The sequence below is a fragment of the Sinohyriopsis cumingii genome, chromosome 15 (assembly GCF_028554795.1).
Source record: "Sinohyriopsis cumingii isolate HCF-2022 chromosome 15, ASM2855479v2, whole genome shotgun sequence".
Classification (NCBI taxonomy): domain Eukaryota; kingdom Metazoa; phylum Mollusca; class Bivalvia; order Unionida; family Unionidae; genus Sinohyriopsis; species Sinohyriopsis cumingii.
This window is the reverse complement of record NC_142975.1, coordinates 110626535-110651630: the sequence shown is the minus strand read 5'-3', so window position 1 is coordinate 110651630 and position 25096 is coordinate 110626535. Positions and strand designations below refer to the sequence as shown.

General features: G+C 34.1%; 1 protein-coding gene across 4 annotated transcripts; it reads left to right on the top strand.

Annotated features, from left to right (window-relative positions):
- Positions 1 to 243: 243 nt before the first annotated feature.
- LOC149782472 (uncharacterized) lies at positions 244 to 20155 on the top strand. 4 transcript variants are annotated; one of them, XM_089933896.1, is made up of 7 exons: positions 244 to 362; positions 2922 to 3464; positions 5930 to 6594; positions 10327 to 10581; positions 13430 to 13690; positions 15796 to 16265; positions 18221 to 18365. In XM_089933896.1, exons 2-7 carry the CDS (start codon positions 3208 to 3210, stop codon positions 18230 to 18232), a joined length of 1920 nt encoding a protein of 639 aa, XP_089790022.1. In that variant the 5' UTR covers positions 244 to 362; positions 2922 to 3207; the 3' UTR covers positions 18233 to 18365. The 4 variants fall into 4 exon arrangements, with proteins under 4 accessions (XP_089790022.1, XP_089790021.1, XP_089790019.1 ...); XM_089933895.1 differs by lacking the exon at positions 18221 to 18365 and having other exon boundaries at positions 15796 to 16865; XM_089933893.1 differs by lacking the exon at positions 15796 to 16265 and having other exon boundaries at positions 247 to 362; positions 18221 to 20155.
- The last annotated feature ends 4941 nt before the right edge of the window (positions 20156 to 25096 follow it).

Sequence of the window (25096 nt, the reverse complement as noted above, 5' to 3'; positions counted from 1 at the left end):
CAAAAAATTGTCTACGTCTTATGCAAACGCTTGCAATTAGAACTAAAGAAGAACATATATGCCTGACTATAATCCACAAATATTCGACGCAAGCTTAATGTTAAAAAACAGGGGCACGAACGTGTTATGGGGATAATCTGACACAATTTTGTCACCCAGTATATTTTTCCTTCTGGTTATCGGTTTTTTTCTTCTTCTTTTTTCTTTTTTAACATGAAGCCCTCATCCAGCAATAATGCTATAATCTAAAGAGAGAACGTGTACCACAGTTTTCATAGCTTGTGCAGAAAATCGGGGTCCCAGTCCAGCATGCAAGCTCATCAACGAGAACTTCCGGTGAACATGAATCAGGAGCAATAAAGGTTATAATCATTGCTATCCACAGGGGCTCGTTACAAAGAAAATTTGGAGTATCCGTCCTTGAATCAAGGGATGGGATTCTAACCTGTAACAATATAACATTATAACATTGTAACGAGCCCCTGTGCTGATATCTGACAATCATTATGAGTGTTGTTTGTCCTTTGTAGAACACAGAAGTTATGAATGTTATCCATAGAAAACAATGTATTGAAATTTATTATAAATATATGGTTTATTTATTTACATATCTCCAGACCTGGTTTAATATTCGTGAAAATGATTTGTTCAATGATTTGGCGTCTTTTTTTCCTCGTAGAAGATTGGATGTCTTTCCTCCATTGTTGCACATAGGATGTCCCCGTTCTCGAAATTTAGGATTAATGCAACTGTCAGCAGTTCAGAGGACAAAGAAAAATTCTTGATAGTATTTTGGTTAAATAAGACGCAGGATCTCATTTATTTTGACAGTATTATCACCTTTACTTATTTTGTCTGCAGTGCACTGTCATATATGCCTTGAACACATTATTGTAATAATCATTGTTTTTGGTGCCGATAACTATTTATATTTCAGGTTTAGCTAGATCTTGATCTCATTTAACTATAGCGTTCATTCATTTTCTACCAATGTTTAAAATAATTATTTTTTTCAGATTTTTTTCTTTCAAAGTATTCATTCATAAATTAAATGCCAAATTATGTGTTACTGCAGATTGTTCACCCCATAAATTTAGTCCACATTATCATTAATTTATCTGCAGATACATCTTATACTTGACGCCTCCTTTGACTTCGCAATGCAGCTCAGCAAACTTCAGATCTTCACTGTTTTGATGACCAAATTTGTTGTTTAAGAAATTGATATCAGTTGCCATCATTTTTCAAAAAATCGTTTTTAGTGACTTTAGCCATTACTAGCAGCAGCATAGAAATGGAAAGATGTGCACAAAATAAAAATGATTGGGAGACTTTTACGTCAGAAATCCTGTTGAATTTTAAGACAATCTACTGTGCAAAATCTTGATACCTATTCCTGTATGATGGCCCTTTTCTGTCACGTGTATGACATGGTACACAGTTGCTGACAAATTGAAGTGACTTTGTTTGAAACCCAACCTGCTTGCCATCATTAGGAAAAAATGGAACTTGAGTGAATAAATGAGCCATTATTCAGTATTATGCTATGGGATGCACGATTGGTTTGTCATATGATTACCACATCTTGCAGCCTACATTGTCAGATGGAATCAAATTGTCATTGCTTGTTTGTATGTATCATGTGATTGTTTTAACTCTGACATATAGAAAAATCTTGGCCATGATTTTTTTTGGGATCACGTGATCAAGCAGTCAGAGAACTAGCTTAGTAAAAGGTCAAATTTATATAAACTAGTTTTGATTCATGTGTAGGCTTAGGAAGAGACTAAATATGTTTTATTCATCACAATAAAATGATGGTTAAGGCCTTTGATCAGTGAATCTTGAACCAGACAATATGTAGAGAGATGGTTCAGAGAACTAAAAATACTGAATTTCAATGGCTGATTTGATGTTGAGGCAGATATTTAATGTTGACATATCTTGATATACTGGCACTATTAAAAATAAAATGTTTACTTGTCATCATCTACTTACAATTCCCCACAAACATTATTTGTGCTGTGTCTGAGATGAGCAACAAATTGCAATGGCTACTAAAATGTAAATATTAAGTATGTTGCTGTGACTAGAGTGTTTTGATTGAAACTTGGAGCACTGTAGGATAAATTAGCTTACCACAGGATGAAGCAGCTATTTGAAACAGTCAGGTTCTCAGCAAATTCCATGCTTTTGATAGAGATTGCACTTTGATTTACCACCGTAACATAACTAGAACATTGTGTTCCTTTCATACTTATTTCCAGGTGAAGTCATTTCTAACATGTATTTTTTTATATTGATATATGTTTATACATATTGCTAATGTTTTGCCTCGAGTGATATGTCAGGATCCATGCTGAATAGCGATGAACATAAAATGATTGCAATATGTCAAGATGTTACACTGGAATATGCAAAGAAATGAAATTTGACTTCCCTATGCTTCAGTTCAGATGAAAAGAAACTATGTTTCCTGTAATCTAACTGGCCCTTATAATCTTGCACTGGATTGTTTTCTATTCATCAGATATTGCTCTTAAGCAAACATTATTTTCTGGAATGTAAACATCTGTCTGTTTGAGACTTTGTTGTCTTTTCGATTTGGAAAATATTTCTTTTAGTAGAATACTGAGTTTAATACAATATCAGTGTTTTACAGTTTCAAATAAAAACATTTTGCTAATGGCATAAAGTATATTCTTCTGCTTTTTATTAATTTGGAAAAAGTATTTTAAAAAAAGCCAGTTGTAACTAAGTTTTTACTTCTTGACTTGGTTTCCCTATTTTCCATTAATTTAACTTTTTTGGCTTGGAAAATATACCTTTTAACACCCGCATTTAATGTCATCATGGACTGAGATTTTTGTGTGTAACCTTGTTACTGAATTTATTGACACATTTTTTTCTTTTCTTTTCAGTGTTCTGATCCAGTTGCTGTATTATTATCCATGATGCAGTCAAATAACAGCTTACCTTTTTAATTAAAACAACTAAGTAAAGCTTGTTCCATTGATTGGAATCATAACTTTAACCTTTAAGAAAGCATGTTAGTGTAATGTTAATATAAAATATAACTCAACAGGCAATTGGGTAATTTTTTGGAAGTAGCTCTTCAAACTTTAACATTGTTCAACATGTTCTGTCATCTTTCCAAACAAAGTTAATGCACTATATGCTTTAAGAAGGATATCCCATCAGAAGACCATGGGTTCAGCTGATGTAAAGGGCATTATCTACCTGTCCACAAATATGCTGCGAATATATGAAACTGTTCGAGCAAAAGCAAACAAAGACAGTGACGCCCTTATTGAACATTTATTAAATCTTCATGTGCAGTGGGCACAAAGGAGGATAGGAATTAAAGTTGCAGAGACACTTGCAAAGAGATTCTATGGAATAGAACAGGCAATGAAGATGAATTCAGATTCTCTTATGGAGCATTTGATCTCGCTTTACAATGGGTAAGTTCATTTGAGAAAATTTACTTTTTGGGAAGAGGTATTAAAATTTGGTATGACCATATATATATTCAGATCAGATCAGGGCCAGTGTGAGACAATACAGCGACCTTTGTGAAACAGACATTTAGCTCCCTTCCCCATCATTAAAATATTTGGTGATAATAAAGCTTGCAAGAAATTGATGCAAATTATGACCAAATAAAATGATTTTCATAGTGAAGAAAAAACAAATGGTTTAGTTCATTTTAGCTCACTTGACTGATTTTTGCACCCCTTTTCTTCTGTGTTTTTGAGCCTTGCTGAAAATGTCTCCTTGTGTAAGTACACTGCTTACATGCACACTGTAGCTTGCACTGGCCCTGATTCCGATTTAAGTCAGTTCATGATGCAAACAGCATAGCTCCAGATCTGCTTGAGGATAATGCTTTTGTAGATAAGAGTCTTTGTTGTTTCATATTGATTACTCCTAGCAAACTGCATAGACTCAGATCTGCTAGTGCATTATGTGATGGCAGATTTGGGTTTATGAAGATTTTTGCTATGGTTACTAAGTTGCTGTAGAATACAGGTTATTTTGATAGTTATGGATAGACACATACATCAAGATGTTTTAGGATTCTTCCTGCCCCATTGCTATACTGAATACAACTAAGGCAATTTACTGCAAAGAAGCAGTGCCCTATATAAACATCAAGACAACACTGGCAGGCAACATAAGTATCAGGACAACACTAGCAGGAAAAATAATCATTCTGACAACATTAGTAGTCAACATAATCATCATGACAGCACTGGCAGACATTATACCAGTAATCATCATGACAGCACTGGCAGACATTATACCAGTAATCATCATGACAGAACTGGCAGACATTATACCAGTAGTCATCATGACAGCACTGGCAGACATTATACCAGTAATCATCATGACAGCACTGGCAGACATTATACCAGTAGTCATCATGACAGCACTGGCAGACATTATACCAGTAATCATCATGACAGCAGTGCCAGACATTATACCAGTAATCATCATGACAACACTGACATGCAACAGGCTCTTATTTCCAGTTTATGTATGCTATTGCCTCTTTAGAAACGTGCTCTCCACTGCCTTTCGATATGTAAAGTCACTTGTAACCCACATTTCTTCAGAATTCAGAGAGTGGAAATGATAGTTCTGCATTGAAAAGAAGTCTTGCAAAACATTAAATTTGACAACCCATTATTATCCCAGATAATACTGAAGCAGTGCCTTATACAATCATCATTACGGATGTACCATTTGAAAAAATCTCTGACTTTTTAAGGGAAAGTTGTTTTATATAACAATTATAACCATATGTTGTGAGCTTATCTTAATGTGTCATCTTAATCAGTTCTATTTTTCTTGTTGTACTTCATGATTACATTTATTTGGAAGGGTATGTCTTTCTAAACAATTTATTTAATTCTTCATTTTGACAGTATTCTAACTTTTACGTTTAGTTGGTACCATGTAGCTATTATGCTGAGGTACCATAAAATGCCACACATGTACATAATGAAAGCAAAATATTATCTTTCTCAATTTAATGATTCATCATTAAAAATTACAAACTAATGTAAAGGCTGGCAATGTGTTATTGTTATTATTTTAAAATGGAATATTTTTGGGTTCGTTTAGCAAATATATCTTGATATATTTCAGGTTTGCATCAAATTGTCGTTCACTTTAAAATTACCTAGGACACCTGAAAAATCACATATTCTTTGATACATGAACTTAGTATACAGTTTTAAAAATAAGATTTCACATGTATATTTTTTTTAGGTCTGCAGCACTTGTGTAAGTTGCAGAAATAAGTATTCACTGAATTTCCTCTATAAATAGGGACTGTTTGCTATAGTTTACTTTCATAATTATCCCCATGCCTTGAGATACTGTCTTTGGTGCTGTCTGTCTGTCCATCTGTCCATAACAACTTCAGATCCTAAACCACTAGGTGTAAATTCACAAAACTCTCTAGTTATTTTCCCCTATGGAAGGGGTGCACGACCCCCAGATCCGGCCTGTGAACGTGTTCTGTCTGGCCCTCAGGGCAAATTAAAACAACACAAAAATCTGGCCATGAACAGTAATTATATTAAAGAAATTAGTGTTTGCGGCCCTCGAGTGGTCTTAGAAAATGCAATCTGGCCCATGGCCGGAAAAGGTTGTGCACCCCTGCCCTATGGTTACTCCATTGGTTTCAAGTCAAGGGCCTCTGTGGGATGGGGTGAAAGGTCGGTTGTACAAAAGTTTCAGTTGCAGTGAATACATTCTTTATGTTGCCATAGCAGGAAGATGCATGATGTATGTGAAGGATTGTTCCTGTCTTTGGGGTTATGGGTGAATGCTGGGATGAGGGAGGTGAATAATGCAGTGAAAAAGCATGAGGATTTGTGATGTTGAGTCATTACAGTTGCTATATTTTTCTATTCAGAGAATTTGATGGAGTGAAGGACGAACATGCAGATGTTGAGGATTATTCCCAGGATGTCTCATCAAGTTCTAATAATCCTGACAGCTTCTTGTCACACTGCAGATCAAAAGAGATAACATATATGAATAGGTCAGTGACTTCAGATCCATTAAAAAGTTCACATTGTAGAACAGACAGAGATCAGCTGCCAAAGGAGTCATCACATGTAACAGATACTAGTACATTTCCAATCATAACAAATAATAGCGTATTACCATCAATTCGTCGCTCTAAGGCTGCTGGTGAAAGGTTAAGCAAAGGTCTTGGGCATTTTGAGATGTCAAGTGAATATACAAAAGTAGGCAGAAACAGAAGAACATCCGAACAGCTTCACTATCCAGTTTCCATTGGCACTACATTTAATTCAGCATATCAACCCAATGGTAAAGATTCAGAAACATTGAAACAGTCCTCAGATTTATCAGCAAGAAAAGATGCCTATTCATTGCACAATATGTCCCGTAATGAGACTGATGTTCCAGATAACATGGATACACTTCCTGAAGACTTTGTTATTGTGAATATAAAAGAGGAGATGGATACAAGTAATATTGAGCTAACTGGAATTGACCACGGGGATAAAGTAGGAAATGGAAAAGCAACAAACAGTATACAACAGATGACAGGTACAATTAAAGAATTGCTGAGTACAAAATTTTTTTCGTTTAATTTTGAAATTTTTAGAAGTTTTAGATTTATGACAATGTATGTGGGCAGAATATGGATCTCAAATTCAATGGGATACAATTTATTTCATGGTCAAGGTTTGCCATGTCACTGGTAAAAATCTTAACCCCAGGTGTTAGATTTCCAGGTCCTAGCCACACATGAGGGAGACTCTTCGTCTCATTCACTGCATACATTATTTTTTAGTTAATACTTTGCTGAATATAAAAGCCTAACTGATGCTTGCATGTTACAATATACACAACAATGATGTCAGGTGAATGATGTCACAGAGGTAGTACATGAACTTGTTTTCCCAGGAAAAGCTACAGGTAACTTAGGCCTGGAGGATGAGAACGATTTGTCTAACCCATTAAAACTTGAGATAACTCTGGTGGATGAGAAAGATTCATGTAACTCTTTAAAAACTTTGTGTAACCTGGTCTCATTAGCAAGAAAGATCTTTTGAACCCAGTATAACTCTGGTAGGTGAGAAAGATCTATCTAATGCATTTAAACACGTGATAACTTTGATGGTTGAGAAAGAGTCTGCATTTGAGAAATCAGAATTCAGAAAGAGAAACCTCTTTCCACTAATTAATTCAGAATCAGAAAGCAGAGCTTGTCACCTAAGCATATTATGATTAATAATTGTCTCACCTGCATAGTATGGACATTAATTGTCTTGGCAGCATATTATGGATAATTATTGTCTCACTGGCATTTTAGGGATAATAATTGTGTCACCAGAATATTATGGATTATGATTGTCTCACCTGCATTTTAGGGATAATAATTGTGTCACCAGCATATTTGTCTCACTGGCATTTTAGGGATATTAATTGTGTCACCAGAATATTATGGATTATGATTGTCTCACCTGCATTTTAGGGATAATAATTGTGTCACCAGCATATTATAATTGTCTCACTGGCATTTTAGGGATATTAATTGTTTCACCAGCATATTATGGATAATAATTGTCTCAAATGCATTTCAGGGAAAATAATTGTGTCACTTGCTTATTAGGGATAATTGTCTTCCCTGCATTTTTGGAATAATTTTGTCACCTGTTTATTAGGGATAATTGTCATACCTGTATTTCAGGGATAATAATTGTGTCACTTGCTTATTAGGGATAATAGTCTCACCTGCTTTTTTAAAATAATAATTGTGTCACCAGCATAATGTGGATAATAATTGTTTTCCTGCACAAGCATGATTATACTCGGGTACCAGTGGTAGTATTGTTATCATCAGTATTGTCTTTTTTTCTCACAACTTTTACCCATGCAAACATGAGAATGTCTTGTTTACTGATAGGAATATTGTGTAAATACCATTTTGTTAGAAATATCCACAAAACCTTTTGCAGAAATTGTCTGCAAAGCATAAGAATAAACTTATGGCTAGCTGCTTCCATAAGATGAGACCTATGTATGGGTCGTAACAATTTTGTTTTAATGATTGTATATTACAAACAGCAGATTCATGTCTGTCTATGAAGTCCTTCAAACTATCCATTGCATTTTGTAAATTTAAGGATCACTGAATATACTTGTGTATGTGATGTGATGAAATACTTTTGTTTTGCCTTTGTAAGCATGGTGAGACATACATGTCAGAAAGTAGCCATAATTAACATTTTCTTCAAAAGGCAGGTCCGTCTTTTGACCTGACAACTACAGACCAATATCTGTACTAACCTTGATTTCAAAACTTTTGTGGAACAAGTTTATAGTCAGTTATGTAATTAGATAGTGTCATTTAGCCTTATATTTAGTTCTTATGTCCTGTCACAGCTGTATTAGGATCAACTGATTGGTATCTTTTTTTATTGACTTCCAGAGAGTTTTTGATTTTGTGAATTGTAGACTACTCCTATATAAACTCAGACTATACAAATGTACCCTGTAATGGTTCACATCATTTTTGAATAATAGAACACAGCTACTTAAGACTGGTTCCAATATATCAATGTCAAAGACAATTTCTGATAGTGTATCACAGAGATCTCTTTTGTGTTTGTCATATTTCATTAATCTGCCATTGAGTCTAGTGACTCTAATACATATACTGATGACACAATATGGTCCTCTTCCTCAAGCAGCTTTCATGACTTTGAAACTGATATAAATGCAGACTTGACAAATGGGAATTATTGGTGTTCAACTAATTATATCAGAATCAACCTAAGAAATATAAAGAATGTTATTTGGTTGAAAGAATATGTTCAAAATTGATGCTCTCAATCCAAACGTCACTTAATGGAGTTAATTTGTTTCATGTGAGCAATTGAAAGCTTACGGACTTGATGTGGATGGATCTTAATCTTGGTTTGGATGAATCTTAATCTTGATGTGGATGAATCTTAATCTTGATGTGGATGAATCAATAATCTTGTTGAGGATGAATCTTAATCTTGATGTGGATGAATCAATAATCTTGTTGAGGATGAATCTTAATCTTGATTTGGACGAATCTTAATCTTGATTTGGATGAATCGTAATCTTGATGTGGATGAATCTTAATCTTGATGTGGATGAATCTTATTCTTGATGAGGATGAATCTTAATCTTGATGTGGATGAATCTTAATCTTGATGTGGATGTGGATGAATCTTAATCTTGTTGAGGATGAATCCTAATCTTGATGTGGATGAATCCTAATCGTAATTTTAATGTGGATGAATCCTAATATTTATGTGGATGAATCTTAATCTTGATATGGATGAATCTTAATCTCGATCTTGATCCATTCATGTACAAAATGTGTGCTCTAGTATTTTAAGACTTTTCTCTAAAAGCAAAAGAATTATTATCATTGACTATGTTTGTACTATTTAGCGGCAATGCTTGCAGCAAAGAAATTGATACATTTTCAAAACTACAAACGAGAGCATTACATTTGATTCTTGATGCCAGAGTCTGTGTACCATCCTGGTAGTTGTTTAAAGAACAAAAATTGGCTCATGATGAACCAATAGTCACCTACCACAAATGTATTTGTATGTTCAAATCTGTTTTTAACTTGTCTCCAGAACACATTAATAAAAACTGGATATTGATACTGTCTTAACTTGGTATAAGTCAAGATTGCTGGATACCAGCAAACTCAAAATCTTAATATTTTCAGGGGTATTACTATGGAATTCGGTACTGGATAATTTGAAAGTTAAAAGCTGTATTGAAGAATTTATAAATGGTTGCAAAAAGTACCTTTTTGAACAGCAATTTATTTTAAGTTCTTCCGAGAATGTAGATAAATTACCTCTTGTCCTCTGTGTGTGTATTTAGGAGATTGAGATAGTGAGAAAGTAAGTGTCATGGAGTAAAATCAAGTGCTGAATTTGTGAAGTATGCACAAGATTTAAGAAAAAGTTTGATCATTTAATTTTAAAAAAGATTTGTTTTGAAGGATGCAGTGTTAATACAATTAAGTGTGTTACCATCTTGACATTATTATTATTATTACTATTATTATTATTATTATTATTATTATTATTATTGTGATTGTGATTTTGGTGGTGACAGTGGTTGCATCAACTTTGGGTTCAATGTATTCTAAGATTTTGTAAGTCAGATGCAAGGGGATACATCATGGAACAGATGCAGGTGGGACACAGTTCTTTGAATCATTTGTTGACAGTCCCACTTCACAAGTTTAATGTATTTACTTCTTCCTTTTTCTAGGAGTCTGTGACAGTGAAAATAGCAACTTTACATTATCAAATTCGGTACAGTTCCAAGATCTCCAGCAAAGCTTACATGGAGGAGGAAAAGCTAAGATGTACAAATGTTTTATTTGTCAAAAGCAGTTCCGCACACTTAGTACATACAGATACCATGTTCTAACCCACAAAACTCAGCAAGGTTTTACATGTAGACTGTGCAGCCACATCTTTCCCCGCCTGTCCTTGCTGAGGTTCCATATGAGGTCACATACAGGTGAGACGAAGAAATAGATTGATACATTTAAAAATTTTACCGTATTATTTGGAGTTTTTGTTAGCAATACTTTTCCATGTGTCATGATGAATCTGAATCTTGATGATGATGAATCTTAATCTTGATGTGGATGAATCTTAATCTTGATGTGGATGAATCTGAATCTTGATGAGGATGAATCTTAATCTTGATGTGGCTGAATCTTAATCTTGATGTGGATGAATCTGAATCTTGATGAGGATGAATCCTAATATTTATGTGGATGAGTCTTAATCTTGATGTGGATCTGGATGAGTCTTACTCTTGATGTGTATGAATCTGAATCTTGATGAGGTTCAATCTTAATCTTGTGGATGAATTTTAATCTTGATATGGATGAACCATAATCTTAATTTTGATTTGGATGTATCTTAATCTTTATGTGGATGAATCTTAATCCTATTTTGGTTGACCTGGATCAACCTTTTCCCTGACAAGGATGGAATAAATATGCAATCAGTCTTTATCTAACCAACACATCTTGGTAAATTCGGATTTGAACGAGGACATGAACCACATCCTCACCATCCTTCACATTTATGTTTTATTGTGAATTTGGACAAGTTGGATCTTGCTTCTTTTCTTCAGTTCCTAACTCCTGTCAGCCTTGTTATAATATCTAGCACAATGACTGGATTGTTGATGCCTCAGATTAAGTCTTTATTTAGAAAGATCTGGTAAGCAGCTAGTTTTTCTTTATCATTTTGGACAACTCTGCAGGGGTGAATAATCTCACTCTTGTGGAACCAGATCAACAAAAGTGGTCCCCCTCATTGAATGAAAAAAACATAATGATTCCTTGATTAATATGTTTTGGTTAAATGGTTAAAATTATGCCCTTAAAACTCTTGAATGCAGGAGTGTCAATGGGCTTCATTCCCTGGTCCCCTGTTGGGTGTTTTGCCCTGTTCTTTGCTCACTCATTTTGTTTCTCAGATGAAATCTCTTTTAGGTCATGACCTGGCTCAGTTTACCTTAATCTGAATCGTTGTTTTCAATGAAGCTGGTATCTTATAGGATTTGCTTCCCAGTTGAATTAGTTTTAGTGTGCAAGGGGAACAAACTGCATGCAAATGATAATTGAGCTCTTAGTCCTCTGGTTATTTTGCCTTCCTGAACTTTTCTGATTATATATAATGACAACAACAACAACCATGACCAAACCCTGCAATGTAAGCATCCAGTTGTTGGTTCTGCTTAAGCTTATGCTGGTTAAATAAATGGAAGACCAATGGCTAACTAGCTGGGAAAAGGGAGATGATTTATACGAGTTTCTTCTCTTTGTAATCTCTGGAATGACAAATTTAAGCGGCTTTTTGATTATGAATCACCAGATAAAATATTGGATTTTATTTAAGAATATGGTTTATTTAATACATTTTGACCCATTGTTTTAAAAATTCTATATTTTCTATCTCTGTATTTTATTTGATATACATTTAAAAAAAATTGCTATATATGCTGGTTGCTTTTTCCATTTATCCTGTAGGTTTACATGTTTACATTTGTTTTGAAGGGTTTATCTTCCAAAAGTGTTTTGGAAATTATGCACTTTTACATTTTCAGAGTTTGCTGTTTAATTAGCACTATTTAATACAAATAATACTTATCAATCATAATGCTGGCCTATCCCCCTACCCTTCCGATTTCTCCATCTGTGAACAGCATGCATATCTGCTCCTGTAGTAACCGACAATTGATGGGATTTGGTACTAGGTCCTCTATCAAAAACATGTGGTGAACATTTTTCTTTGCTTGGGACTGGTGGATTTATGAGGTGATGGACATAGTCCTGATGTATTATGATTGTTAAGTTTTATCAATTAAGCATAATTACTGCAAAATTAAGTTTCTGCAGTTACTAGAACAAAATCTTATGAAAAGTCAATTACAAATCAGCTTCATTTCCAGCCAGTCATCATGGGTATGAATTGTACCTTATATTTTTTTTTAAATTAAGTTTGTACAAATTATTGCTTTCAAAATGAAGAATTGTTAATCAAATACTTTGTATGTGCTTTTTTTCATGGTACAATTATTTTCTTTTGATAAACCACTAGTTGAAGACTCAACCAGTGTTGATTATGCCTTGGGTACAGTGGGACCCCACACAAGCCATGAATTTAAGCACTGATGCAAATTAAAATTGCCAAACAAACATTGATACTACAGAAGCAGTTATCACTTAGTCGCCTTAAATAGTGTCATGCATCATAAAAATCTTTGACAGGTCAGTTGTTGAAAGACTTCAGTCAAGGCCTATATGGCTCTCACAAACTTCCATGGCCAGGTTAGGACTTAAAAGTCTGTATACATACAAAATATTAACATTAAAATATAACTGATAACTTGAAATATAAATATTTATTTCCTTTTTATAAAAACTTTCTTTAAATAGTAAATATTCACACTATGATGTCTATGCAATAAAATGCAAGACTGCTTGTGACAAGACTGGAAACAACAGACTTTGACAGTTCATGAAATAAAGAATCGATAGATTAAAGAAAGTGTTATGTAATTTTAGAGTGCATAACATAAAAATATAAAAGCATGGTGCTGATAAAAGTGCTTTGGTGAGGTGCATAGTATAAAACTATGCAGAACAAGCACTAGGAACTGAACATCTCTTTCTTTCCATCTCACTCAGTCTTTTATGACATGTCCAGGTGTCTTACAAAATTAAACTTGCCTGAGCCAAATATGAGTTTGTCCAGGGAGTTGGATAACTGACATGAAAGCAAAAATAGTTAGGATTTGCAATGAAATACCTTTTGACATTACTCAGGTTTTTGAAAATACATTACAGAAAACAACACAAGTGCCTCTGCAGTTCATTTGGATGATTTGGAGAGGGGCACAACAGTGGATGGCTGTTATGAATCATTGCCTGGGGAGTTGGAGTGGATTAATGAAGATGAAGACCAAATATCAGTTACCACTGATGATAGTAAAGACTTGGAAGAAACTGAGTCTGACCTTGTAGACAGCAGACTTGACGAGTGGAAAAGTAGTGGCAAATCTGCATCCACCAAAAATACAGACAGATGGGCTGTGAACCGATTTCAAGGTTTGTGAAATAAGACTTTGTTCTAATAAATGTGTAAGGTTTTGAAATGTCCCAGAATAATAGCTAACATATTTTTTTATATTTATTTTGGTTTTCTTAAACATATGTTAAATCACATTTTGCACTGTGCTGTTCCATTCAGTTTTCAAAGTCTGAAACAACTGAGCTGAAGGATCAACGGAGCTTATGGTACAGCCTTGCCTTCTACCATTTATTATGTATTGTACTGGGGCAATCCAACAACCACAACATACTCTAGCATATATCTTGGGCTAATAAAAAATCACAATGTTCTGCTATACACATGTCCTCTGCATGAATATTTTGTGGTTTTGCAGTCCATGTCCTTTATTAATTCTGCTGTGAACTTGTTAACTACTTAACAGTTGTCAATCAAAGAACATGGCATGCATAGTCCCTCTTATTGTCTATATCAGCCGATAGTTTGTAGTCCTCTTGAACTATTTATGCCTCTATTGCTTCGCTGCAGTCCATGACATTTTACACACTTTATGAGGGTCATTAATAGATGATCAGATTAGATTTTCAGGTCACAACAGCAGGCATATGCATCTTCCTCCAGAGTGCAGACTGGATAAGCTGTTATGAAAGTCAAACCTTATGATGTACATAAATGGATAAATCCAGGTTGTGAGTTGTAGATTGCACAAGTCTGCATTACATCAATTTTCTGATTTTGTTCTTGCATGTTTTTTAACTTGTTGGAACTTTTTTCTTGATAAAATCATATTGGCATAATTAAGCACAAACAAACTCCACTTGAGATAAACAAATGAAATTCGGTAGACATAATTGTATTGATATTTAGATGACCGGATTTAATGCACCAAAACTTGTTTGTACAATTTAGCAAAGTCACGTGACATACTCAATTTTGGAAGCAAAAATAAATGATCCAACTTGTTAAAACTATTGCAGCACATTTTTCACATGATTTATAAAACTGTGAAAAATCTTTGAATTTTAAAAGGTAGATTTATCTTTGAAAAATATTTGAATTTTTTGTATAATGTCCTTAAATGATGACAATTCTTCTTGAATTAATTGAGGGAATAAAGAATATTAAAACTGAATTAAATATTATAATTTAAATTCAGAATTGCTGTTATTTAAGTCTTTTGTAAAATTAATTTTGTAACTAAATAAAATGGGATACAGCTGGGTGGATCAAATGACACACTACCGATAGTTGTGGAGTAATGTACCTTTGCTTTATTGGAACACCAATACCATTTACAAATGGATGACTAATTCAGAAAAAAATCTGACCTAATTAATTAGGAATAAGCTGTATTTAGAATTTAGATTGGGAGAGTGACCAACTTTACATTGGATATTTGTCTCTGCAAATACAGAAACATTTGCAGTGAAAAGCAACTGAGAATCAGTTCACAGATTTGTATTCTCTCACCTTGACCTTATTTTTTGGAACATCAACAACAAGCACTACTTAACCTACCATCTCGTCTTAACCTGAAACATTGACAGTGCCCCTCCAACTGGCAGCTTGGAATGTCAAGCTTTGTACTTATTCATGTAATGATAAACAAAATAAAATTTGGAGAAAGTTACTTTTTTGTCTGCAGTGGAGGCCTACATGTCTTACAAACACAGTTCAGTTTAATGATGGTATCACTGACTGCCATTAATAAATTCTAGGAAATGAATTGGTAGGTATATATTTATTCTTTTGTGGTTGCCATCGATAAAAGTAACGTTGCTAATGAAACAAAATGCACTGTGGATAATGTCGGTAGTAATTGTTGACATTCTTACCATGTATGCTAAAATGAAAACTACTAAAGTATTTTCTTTAAACAGATGCAGGAGTGCTTTTATCTTCATTTTTCAGCATATCTCGAAATGTTACATATTTTGGACTTGTTTATTTTTGTGCCTAATAAACTTGTAAATTATTTTCACAACTTAATTGGAGATGCACAGATTTCCCCACAACTAAAATAATCCACTATACAATATATGCTGCCTTTCTGCAGTTATGTAGTTAACGAGTTGCAGCAGTTTCATATTTCTTTTATGCTGTAAAGGATTGGCATATATGTTTATTCACTGTAATTTTCCAGCAATGGCTTTGGATCCAAGTTCAAGTTTTGCTGATGGAAGCATCCATGGCAAGACCATCACAGATGAAAATGGGATGCAAAGCATCATGACAGATGTGGCTTTATCATTAAAGCACAGTACCCCTGATGGTTTTTCAACTCTAAATCATCAAACAAAAATACAAAATTGTCAAAAGAAAACTAAAACTGACACCTCCTCTTATGTTTGTTCTTCCTGTGGGAAAATATTTGCCTACAGACAGAACCTGAAACGCCATGAGGAGGGGAAACATAAGGGTAGTTACAAACATATATGCACATATTGCAGTAAAGGATTCCATAAAAAGAGGTCACTGTTGGAACATATGCAAAGCCATGCTGGCATTAGGAGTGAACAGTGCTCAAAATGTGGGAGAGAGTATTCATCTAGAGAGACCAGACAAAGACATGAAAATCAGTGTGAAGGCAAATACAAGGAGAATGTCTGTATGGTATGCAAAAGTTCATTTTCATCAAAACGTGCATTAGTGGATCACATTAAGGGGAAACATACCAAGCAAAACAGATACTCATGTGAAATATGCTGTGCTACCTTTAGCTGGAGGTCATCTTTACGTCATCATAGAAGATTTTGTTATAATGCATCTTCTCAGTGTTAACAAGTCTTTTTTAAATGTTTTGTTTATGACAGTTTTGTATACACATTCGTGATGTTTATTTGATAGATGTTTGCACAAAAATAACAATGGTAATGTACAGTGCACAAAGATTGTTTTAGGGGTCATAGACTTGGTCATATGCATCATTTTGTGTACATAAAAATGGCAGTCTGTTTAAGCTAAGAATTTTCCATTTTGATAATGGTTTGTGGAAAGATTTAATATATGTACAAAACTCAATACATTTACTGTATGAAAAAATACATGAAGTTAGGCAACTTTTTCAAACATTCTTGTCAAAGTTGCTTTTTATGCAGGATAATCATACATGCTATTCTTGTTGCATAGTTTGTGTTGATAAAAAATAATCTCATTTCTTCATTATATGTAAACTGAATTTCTTTCTGAATGACATAAAATGACAAATTAACATTTTGATGTGATCCTCTTTCTTATTGACTAGTATCTCAATTGCTGTTTTGAAATAATAGCTGTAGAAAGTTTTATGACAAATGGTAAATAAACTGATGTCAAAAATTTTTTGTGCACTTTGAAAAAAATTTATTACAAATCATATTTTTAAGGAGAGTGACTAATATCATTACTGCCCTCATGCCTCATCCCATTACCTTTCTATTAGAGAGACTAATGTCATTACCACCGTCATGCCTCATCCCATTACCTTTCTGTCAGAGACTGACTAATGTCACTACTACCATCATGCCTCATCCCATTACCTTTCTGTCAGAGACTGACTAATGTCACTACTACCATCATACCTCATCCCATTACCTTTCTGTCAGAGACTGACTAATGTCACTACTACCATCATACCTCATCCCATTACCTTTCTGTCAGAGACTGACTAATGTCATTACTACCATCATGCCTCATCCCATTACCTTTCTGTCAGAGACTGACTAGTGTCATTACCACCATCATGCCTCATCCCATTACCTTTCTCTCAGAGACTGACTAAGGTCATTACCACCATCATGCATCATCCCAGGGAGCCAAGGTTGCCCACTTGGACTCATGATCAAACTGTTGCAGGTTCTGTACCCGACCAAGCTGAATGACTTGGTGTTATCTTTGTGAAAGGCGTTTAACTCCCATTTCCTCTGCATGATTAAGCTCATGTTGTCGTTGTCTTAGGTTGTATAATAAGTAAGATCTGTGCATATTAACAAAATGATCTTGCATCCAAAACTACATCCGTCATTCCGATTTGATGAAACCTGGTTAACAGGTTTCTATCCTATGTATCTTGCATGATTTTAATCATCAACAAGACATATTAATTCTGCTGGCAGCTTTGAGAATAAGTTTAACCAGACTATAGTAAAATAGGTAACTTGATGTAAAGTTTGGGAGATAGTTTACATATATTGTATATTATTACAATACCATGAAAGCCTGCTTAGTGAAATGGTGAACTGTTGTGCACATTAGGTGAGCGATATCAGGCCCACTTGACCTATTATATTTTTGACATGGAGAATATAAACTTGAATGTAGAAATCATTTTAAATTTGAATTATATAATACATTTTGTTCTTCAAAAAGTATGGATTTATGTTGAAGAATTTGAACTTTAAGAGAGGAGTTATTCATTATAAGTGCAATATTTTTTGTTTTGGAAATACTTCTTTTGTGGAGAAATAAATACACTTTAACATCCTAAAGTATTATGGTCTGAAGAATAGCTTACAAAAAACAGTACAAGTAATGTCTATTGTATGATTTTGATGCAGTGTAATGTGACATTTAATTTCTTCTGTATGCAGAGTGGCAAGTAAGACAAGGCATTACAATTGATTTTGCTACTGTGGAACCAAGGATCCTTGCTCTGAACCTGAGAAAATTCTATGCTGAAATTAGAACCAAGGAGGGAAAACTTTTGACACCTGTTGGCCTGCGGGGAATTAGATGTGCCATACAGAGAATTATTATGGCGCCTCCATACAAAAGAACAATCAATATTGTATCTGACGAAGAATTTCGACCTGCAAATCAAATGTTTGAAGAAAGATGCAAGTTGTATTTAAAATGGAATGATGCTGCGCCAAAGCACCATCCTAAAATAAGAAAAATGGACATGGAAAAACTTAGATTTTACTTTCAGCCATCAGAGTCACCTGAAATTCTGCAACATACAATTTGGTTTCTTCTTTTTTACAACTTTGGCAGGAAGAGGCTAGAGAAATGGAATTGTATGAACAAAGGCAGTTTTTTCATTAAGGTTGATGGCAGTGGACGAGAGTACTTGACATACAACATGACTCAAAGTCATCAGCAGTTGCAAGATTTGTCATCGCCTGCATTTTGGGATAATGATGAAGAACGGGCCTATGGGTCTAACAGTGATGGTTCCCTTGATATCATACAGGTGTACAAATTTTATCTCAGTAAATTAAACCCCAAGTGTAATGCCTTGTTTCAGCGTGTCAAAAAGACCTGGGAGGTAGATGGAATTTGGTTTGATGCTGCCCCTTTGGGCAAAAACTGTTTAAAGGAATTCATGAAAAATATATCCAGAAAAGCATCCTTGTCTTATATTTACACCAATCATTGTGTGCGTGTTACAGCAATTGCTGATATGTATCCAGAAGGTACTGAACCAGTGCAAATTCTTGGGATTTCCCAAAAAAGTTAGAGGAATCTTTGAATCGTGATGTTGAAGACTCAAACTCTGTTACAAAGATATTTCTTTATTGAAATGTCAAGAAATAAAATGAATGTAATTTTCAGTCTTTTAAGTTATACTTGGCTTCGTTTGGGTCAGAATGGCATGCAGACCTAACTTAGCTAGGGTTCGTCTTCAAGGTCTCATGGATAGGATGCTTGTCTGTTGAACCCCAAACTGATGCATGTACTGATGTACTTGTTATTCTTTCAGATAGGTGTCAACCTGCAATAACATACCTGCCAAACAAAACAAGGCCTCAGTAAGGCAGTCAATTTTTATTTTGTAAGTTGGATCAGGTTTTAGTAATGTGTAACAAAATATCACGTACTGCTATTGTCAAGTCAAACGTTTGTAAAGTTTACTTGAATCTTAATTAGCTCCATTACAGTTTCACTAGCTGCACTTTCAAAACCTATGGAGCTCAGTATATTCTTGGTATGTTAACTTGATGTTGGCCTAAATCTTAAAAAAGATTAAATTTCCTGTGGGCCATTGTGACAATAATCATCTTTCCTGCCGTTTGACATAATCTAATAAACACATGATGTCGAGTAAACGTAATTGTTGCTCTTCCTGCTTTTTTCCCTAGAATTAGAATATTCCGTTTAATTCATCTCTACTACTATAACATTTTAAGAGGTTTATTGTCCCTTTCATCCTGACCTATTGCTTGTTGGATGCCACAGTACAAAAACATGATGCAAAAGCTTGATCTTGCAGATATTTTGCATCACAAAATACATGCAGTTAAGTGTCTGAGGTACTCCAGTAAAGTTAGTCTAATTCACTGAATAATTCCACTGAGGCTAATATATAACCCTGATCCAAATCCAACATGGATAGGCCAGTATCTGGATTTTTCCACACTGTGTTATTTCCATAATTTGTGCTTTTATTCTGTAAGTCTGTATTTTAAGCATCATTTCCATAAGACTTAGGGCAAAATTGTAAAGGTTGGCAGGTCTGCAATAACGTGTATTTTTTTATCTTGAATTAAGATATAACCTGGTCACATTAAAGCTCATAAATATTTTCTATTGTTGACGATTATTTTATATCTTTATTACACCACTTTCAGAGTCTCAGATTCAGCCTATGTGGGTATGTGAGAAAGCTTGCCAGTAGCTTCACGTGGGTCGGTGGTTCTTTCCGGTGTTTTCCCGGGTTCTTCCTCCATCATTAATACTGGCCGCCATGTATAGCCTATCATGCTGAAAAGTGGCGTTAAACCCTACAACAACAACAACAACACTTTCATATGACAGACAGTTGATTAGATACTATGAATAAAAAAAACTTCTGACTTGCAGATCATCATTACATAAATAAGATTCCGTCAAACCTTTAGCTTGCAGATTGTGATTACGTAAATAACATTCTTTCTGTCAAGGATGATAAACCTATAGCCAGCAGATCATGAATACATGACTAAAATTCTTTCCATCAAGAAAATGAATAGGAAGATTTCTGTTTTAACAGAGCACTGAATGCATGGAAGGAAATAGGAATGGCATGTGTTCATGTATTATGGGTAAGTTTTATTCTACCTAGTAATTTTCCTGACTTCTCCTCTCCCTTTCAATGATGCAATCACTGATTGGTTCTATTTAATCTGGATCATCTGAATCAGTGCCACTCTCAAATTTTTTACCATATCAACCATGCTGTATTATATATATATAGCTTTAAAAAAAAAAACATTGGTTTCTCGGCACAGACATTTAGACATCTTGACTAGTGATTCCACCTGTCATGCTTATTAAATATATTTCTGATAAAGTGTGGGATAAATTAAACTGTTGAAAAAATTTCAATTCAGACTGGATTAATTGTCTTTGGAAGTAATGCACACATCCTTTTTGGTTTCATTTGTGTTATCACTTTCATCTATATTTGTTTTTTGATGGCATTTGTGTCATTTTCATCGCTAGTGTTTTTTTTCTTCAAAGTCAATGGGCTGTAGTACTGTGGGTACTAATGGGGAAAGTGAAGGAGTGCAGCTTGAGGGAGGAAGACATCATCAGTTTGTCTGCTTAATTCATGATATCAGTGACTAGCTTCTCTGGGTATCGCACTTTACATGGTTCGTCAACCAAAGCGATCTAAACTATCACTATCTGCGATAGCCCCGACTACTTACTCAGCATCGGATCGTGATAAACTTTTCGTGACTGAACCAGTAAGCCTTTATCAGACGGGCTGGACATCCAATTGACCTATCGCCAGTTATCATTCTGTTCGATTGACCAATCAGCGAGCGCTATTATACACACCTCCAGGCACTGTTTACGTCCGCCATTTTCCTCCAACAAGCTGCTTCTGTCGATATCGACTCGGCTATTGTATATATTTACACACTTTGCCTGGAGAAGTCGCCCCAACGATCATATATAGTAATTCTGAGATATAGCCACATGGTTAAGGCTTTATTTTTTGTTGTTTTTCTTCAACTTAATAACTTATTAATTTTATAAAATTTGCAATTTTTCAACTTTTCCATTTGATCAACTCCGCTTCTGTACTTAACAAAAAATAAGTGTTATTTGTCCCTTTTGCTCTGCTCTTCAAATCATTAGATGCATTTTAATAATATTTGTAGAGATAGTGTTATCAATATTTTTTATTACATTTACATCTAAAAATGAAACATGCGTCCTAGATGCAGTACAAGTAAATTTAATTGTCGGGTGAAAATGATTTAGGCGAACAATCATTTTTTTTTCAGTTCTTCAGTTGAATGCTTCCAGATATAAATATGTCATCAAAAAATCTAAACCAAAGAAATGGATTAAACTTTTCGTTTTGAATAAAATCCTTTTCTAATTCACCCATGAAAGAGAAGAGTATATATGAGCCATATTAATCCGTATTATTAAATTGAAAGTAATTATTTTCCAAGATAAGTTTTTATTATTTTACAAATATCTTCTCTAAATAGTGTGCTATTATTAGGATTGTTATCAAGAAAATATTTGTACGCTTCAATACCATCTGCATGCGGAATGTTGGTATATAGTGATGTTATATCTAATGATACCAGGATTAAAATTATCAGATAGATGTGGAATAGACTTCGACTTTTTAATGAAAGTAGTTGTATCTTTAACGTATGAAGGATGTGATTTCATTAAAGGTTGTAAAACACTATCAATAAATTTGGATAGGTTTTCAGTATATGAATTACAATCTGATATAATGGGTCGTCCTGGAAAATTTAAAGGTAAATTATAGTCAGGATTTTTATGAGTTTTTGGTAATATGGAAGGATGCCGTGAATAACAAACTTCATGCAATCAAGCCAACTCTAGGAGAATGGACTCCTTCCTACAGAACCATGCGTAGGGAGGAGGTAGTCATTGCAAGAATCCGAATTGGTCATACTTGTATCACCCACTCCAACATGCTAAAAGGTGAAGACCCACCAGAGTGCATTTCTTGCAATGAACCATTCACTGTTAAGCACTTTATGATAGAGTGTTTTGACCTGCAACCTACGCGCGATCGTTATTACATAGTGCATGACATGATATAACTTTTTGATACTATAAACATCACTCGTATTATAGAGTTCCTGAAAGCAGTAAATATTTACTCTAAACTCTAACTTTTATGCTGTCTCCTTGTGCAGTTTTATGCAATATATATACCGTCCCTTTTTAATACCTTTTCATCATTTTTCATTAACATACAACATTTACACACACACACCCCCCCGTTGATCGGGAAGCTTTATTTTTCACCGTTACCATCTTACTGTTTTAATTTCAACTTTTGTGTTTTAATATCGCTGGTCGATATGAGACTTATTATAATTTTTAAAAGATTATACATATAACATTTTGTTTGGCACTAAATAGCCTTACAGTGCTGATGCGCCGTTAAAAATAAAATCCATCCATCCATACGTACATACATATATACATACATACGTACATACATACATACATACATACATACTTACAAATATACAGGCATACATACAGACAGACCTACATACGTACAAACATCCATACATCTTTCTATACATACATACATACATACACACACACACACATCCATCCATCCATCCATCCATCCATACATACATACATGTCTACATGCATGCCTACACACACACATATATATGTAATATTTGAGTCGAGTACCAGACTCGCGACCAAAAAGGCGCTGGTTCTAACAATCAGATCAATCTGTGTCGGCTGCCGTGCTATATTACTCGGCACGAAACATTCTACTTACCAAGTTACGACATTACCTGGACTTTTAGGTACTTTGCTTTCCCCTCCAAAATGTAATCAACATCAAGAGGATAAGAACTCCTTTACCTGCTTGGCGTCAATTGCTCTGCAGATATGATGTTCGGTTAACCGAGTGGTGGGCCTTTCAAGTGGTTTTGTAAACAGCTGATAAACCAAGACATATCGATATAGTGGCTCTATACTGAGACACATATTGATCCATCAAAGTATGAATACAACTCAAAGGTAATCATGGAGTGAAAACTACAGACTGAGAGATGCACATGTCAAAATATCGCGTAAATTTGAATTTATTGTTTGAAAATATGAATTAGCTAAAAGAAGCTGGAAGAAATAGAGGTGTTTCCGATCCTTTGTTTTTGTACTAAACTAAATTTGTCCCATGACGTGAATATGGCGTTACGGCAACTTATTTTCACCATATATATATATATATATATATATATATATATATATATATATATATATATATATATATATATATATATATATATCATTACTTAGTTTAAGACCACATAATCGCAACAAAATTAAGAACGAAATTATGTTACAAAGTACTAGTAACTTATTTCCTGAAGTATAAGCAAAATGTGTATTAAGTTTTACAGGAATCGTTTGTAAAAGAAGAAAGTAATCACATTCATAAAGGTATGTCTACACTACATACAGCTTAAGTCGATAAGGACTTGATCTTTACAAACAAATCACACGTTCACAAAGATTCGACAATGTGTGCAAATTTGGAAAATGAATATATCTGTGCGTTTCAAAATGATCTTTAGTGATTTTGGAACAATTTGAGCTAATAAGATTTTGTCATATAATATATTCATCTACAAGACAAAAGCTGCAGCGACTCAAATTTTAAAATAAAATTGAGAGCAAAGTGATTTGTTGATATGCGAATTCTAAGACGATGACCATAATAATTACCAACTTCATGTCAATCAATCAAAAACTGCTGGATTAGTTTCATTTACTAGTTCCGGCTGGCTGGATGGATGGAAGAATGGATGGACATGTGGATTATTATATTTTACAAACATCAGAGGCAGATTATACAAAATAGCAATATTTACTTGGGTTTTTAATATTGTCTCTATGTTGTGTTCATAAGTCATATTGCTGAAGAAACCTTATTGTACGGTTAGTAATACCCATAAGCATTGTACATTCCTTTCACCAATCATCCAATTAAATACTAGTTTAAAGTCCGTAGTTGAAAAAAGGAACAAACACACAAACAAAAAGAACAAAGAAATGATCACCTAAAACTCAATATAGCTTATTGTAGTGATCAAACCATTTTTACCGAACAATTTTAAAGTTGAGAAATTGAAAGCATCAGCCCCTCCTTATATGACATGTAGATTCTAATCGTAATACAAATAATGAAGTAAAAGATGATGTTTCAGTATCCAGTCTAAGATATCAAATTTATTGCTGTTAATACCTTTGTCTTGTACTTATTATATTTGGGTTTCAAGAATACTGTATGTTGTACAACACAGACCAATATTGTAGTACAATCACATAGTTGTACTTATTATATTTGGGTTTCTAGAATACTGTATTTTGTACAACACAAATCAATATTGTAGTCCAATCACATAATTGTACTATTTGTACTGATTATATTTGTGTTTGGGTTTCTAGAATACTGTATTTTGTGCAACACAAATCAATATTGTAGTACAATCACGTAATTGTACTTT

What these genes read in the sequence shown, in the direction of transcription:
- LOC149782472 (XM_089933893.1), top strand. Translation starts at nt 3,208, where the DNA reads ATGGGTTCAGCTGATGTAAAGGGCATTATCTACCTGTCCACAAATATG. An exon ending in CAGTATACAACAGATGACAG is followed by an intron (nt 6,595 to 10,326) that starts GTACAATTAAAG and finishes TCCTTTTTCTAG; the next exon opens with GAGTCTGTGACAGTGAAAAT. An exon ending in GGCTGTGAACCGATTTCAAG is followed by an intron (nt 13,691 to 18,220) that starts GTTTGTGAAATA and finishes TTCTGTATGCAG; the next exon opens with AGTGGCAAGTAAGACAAGGC.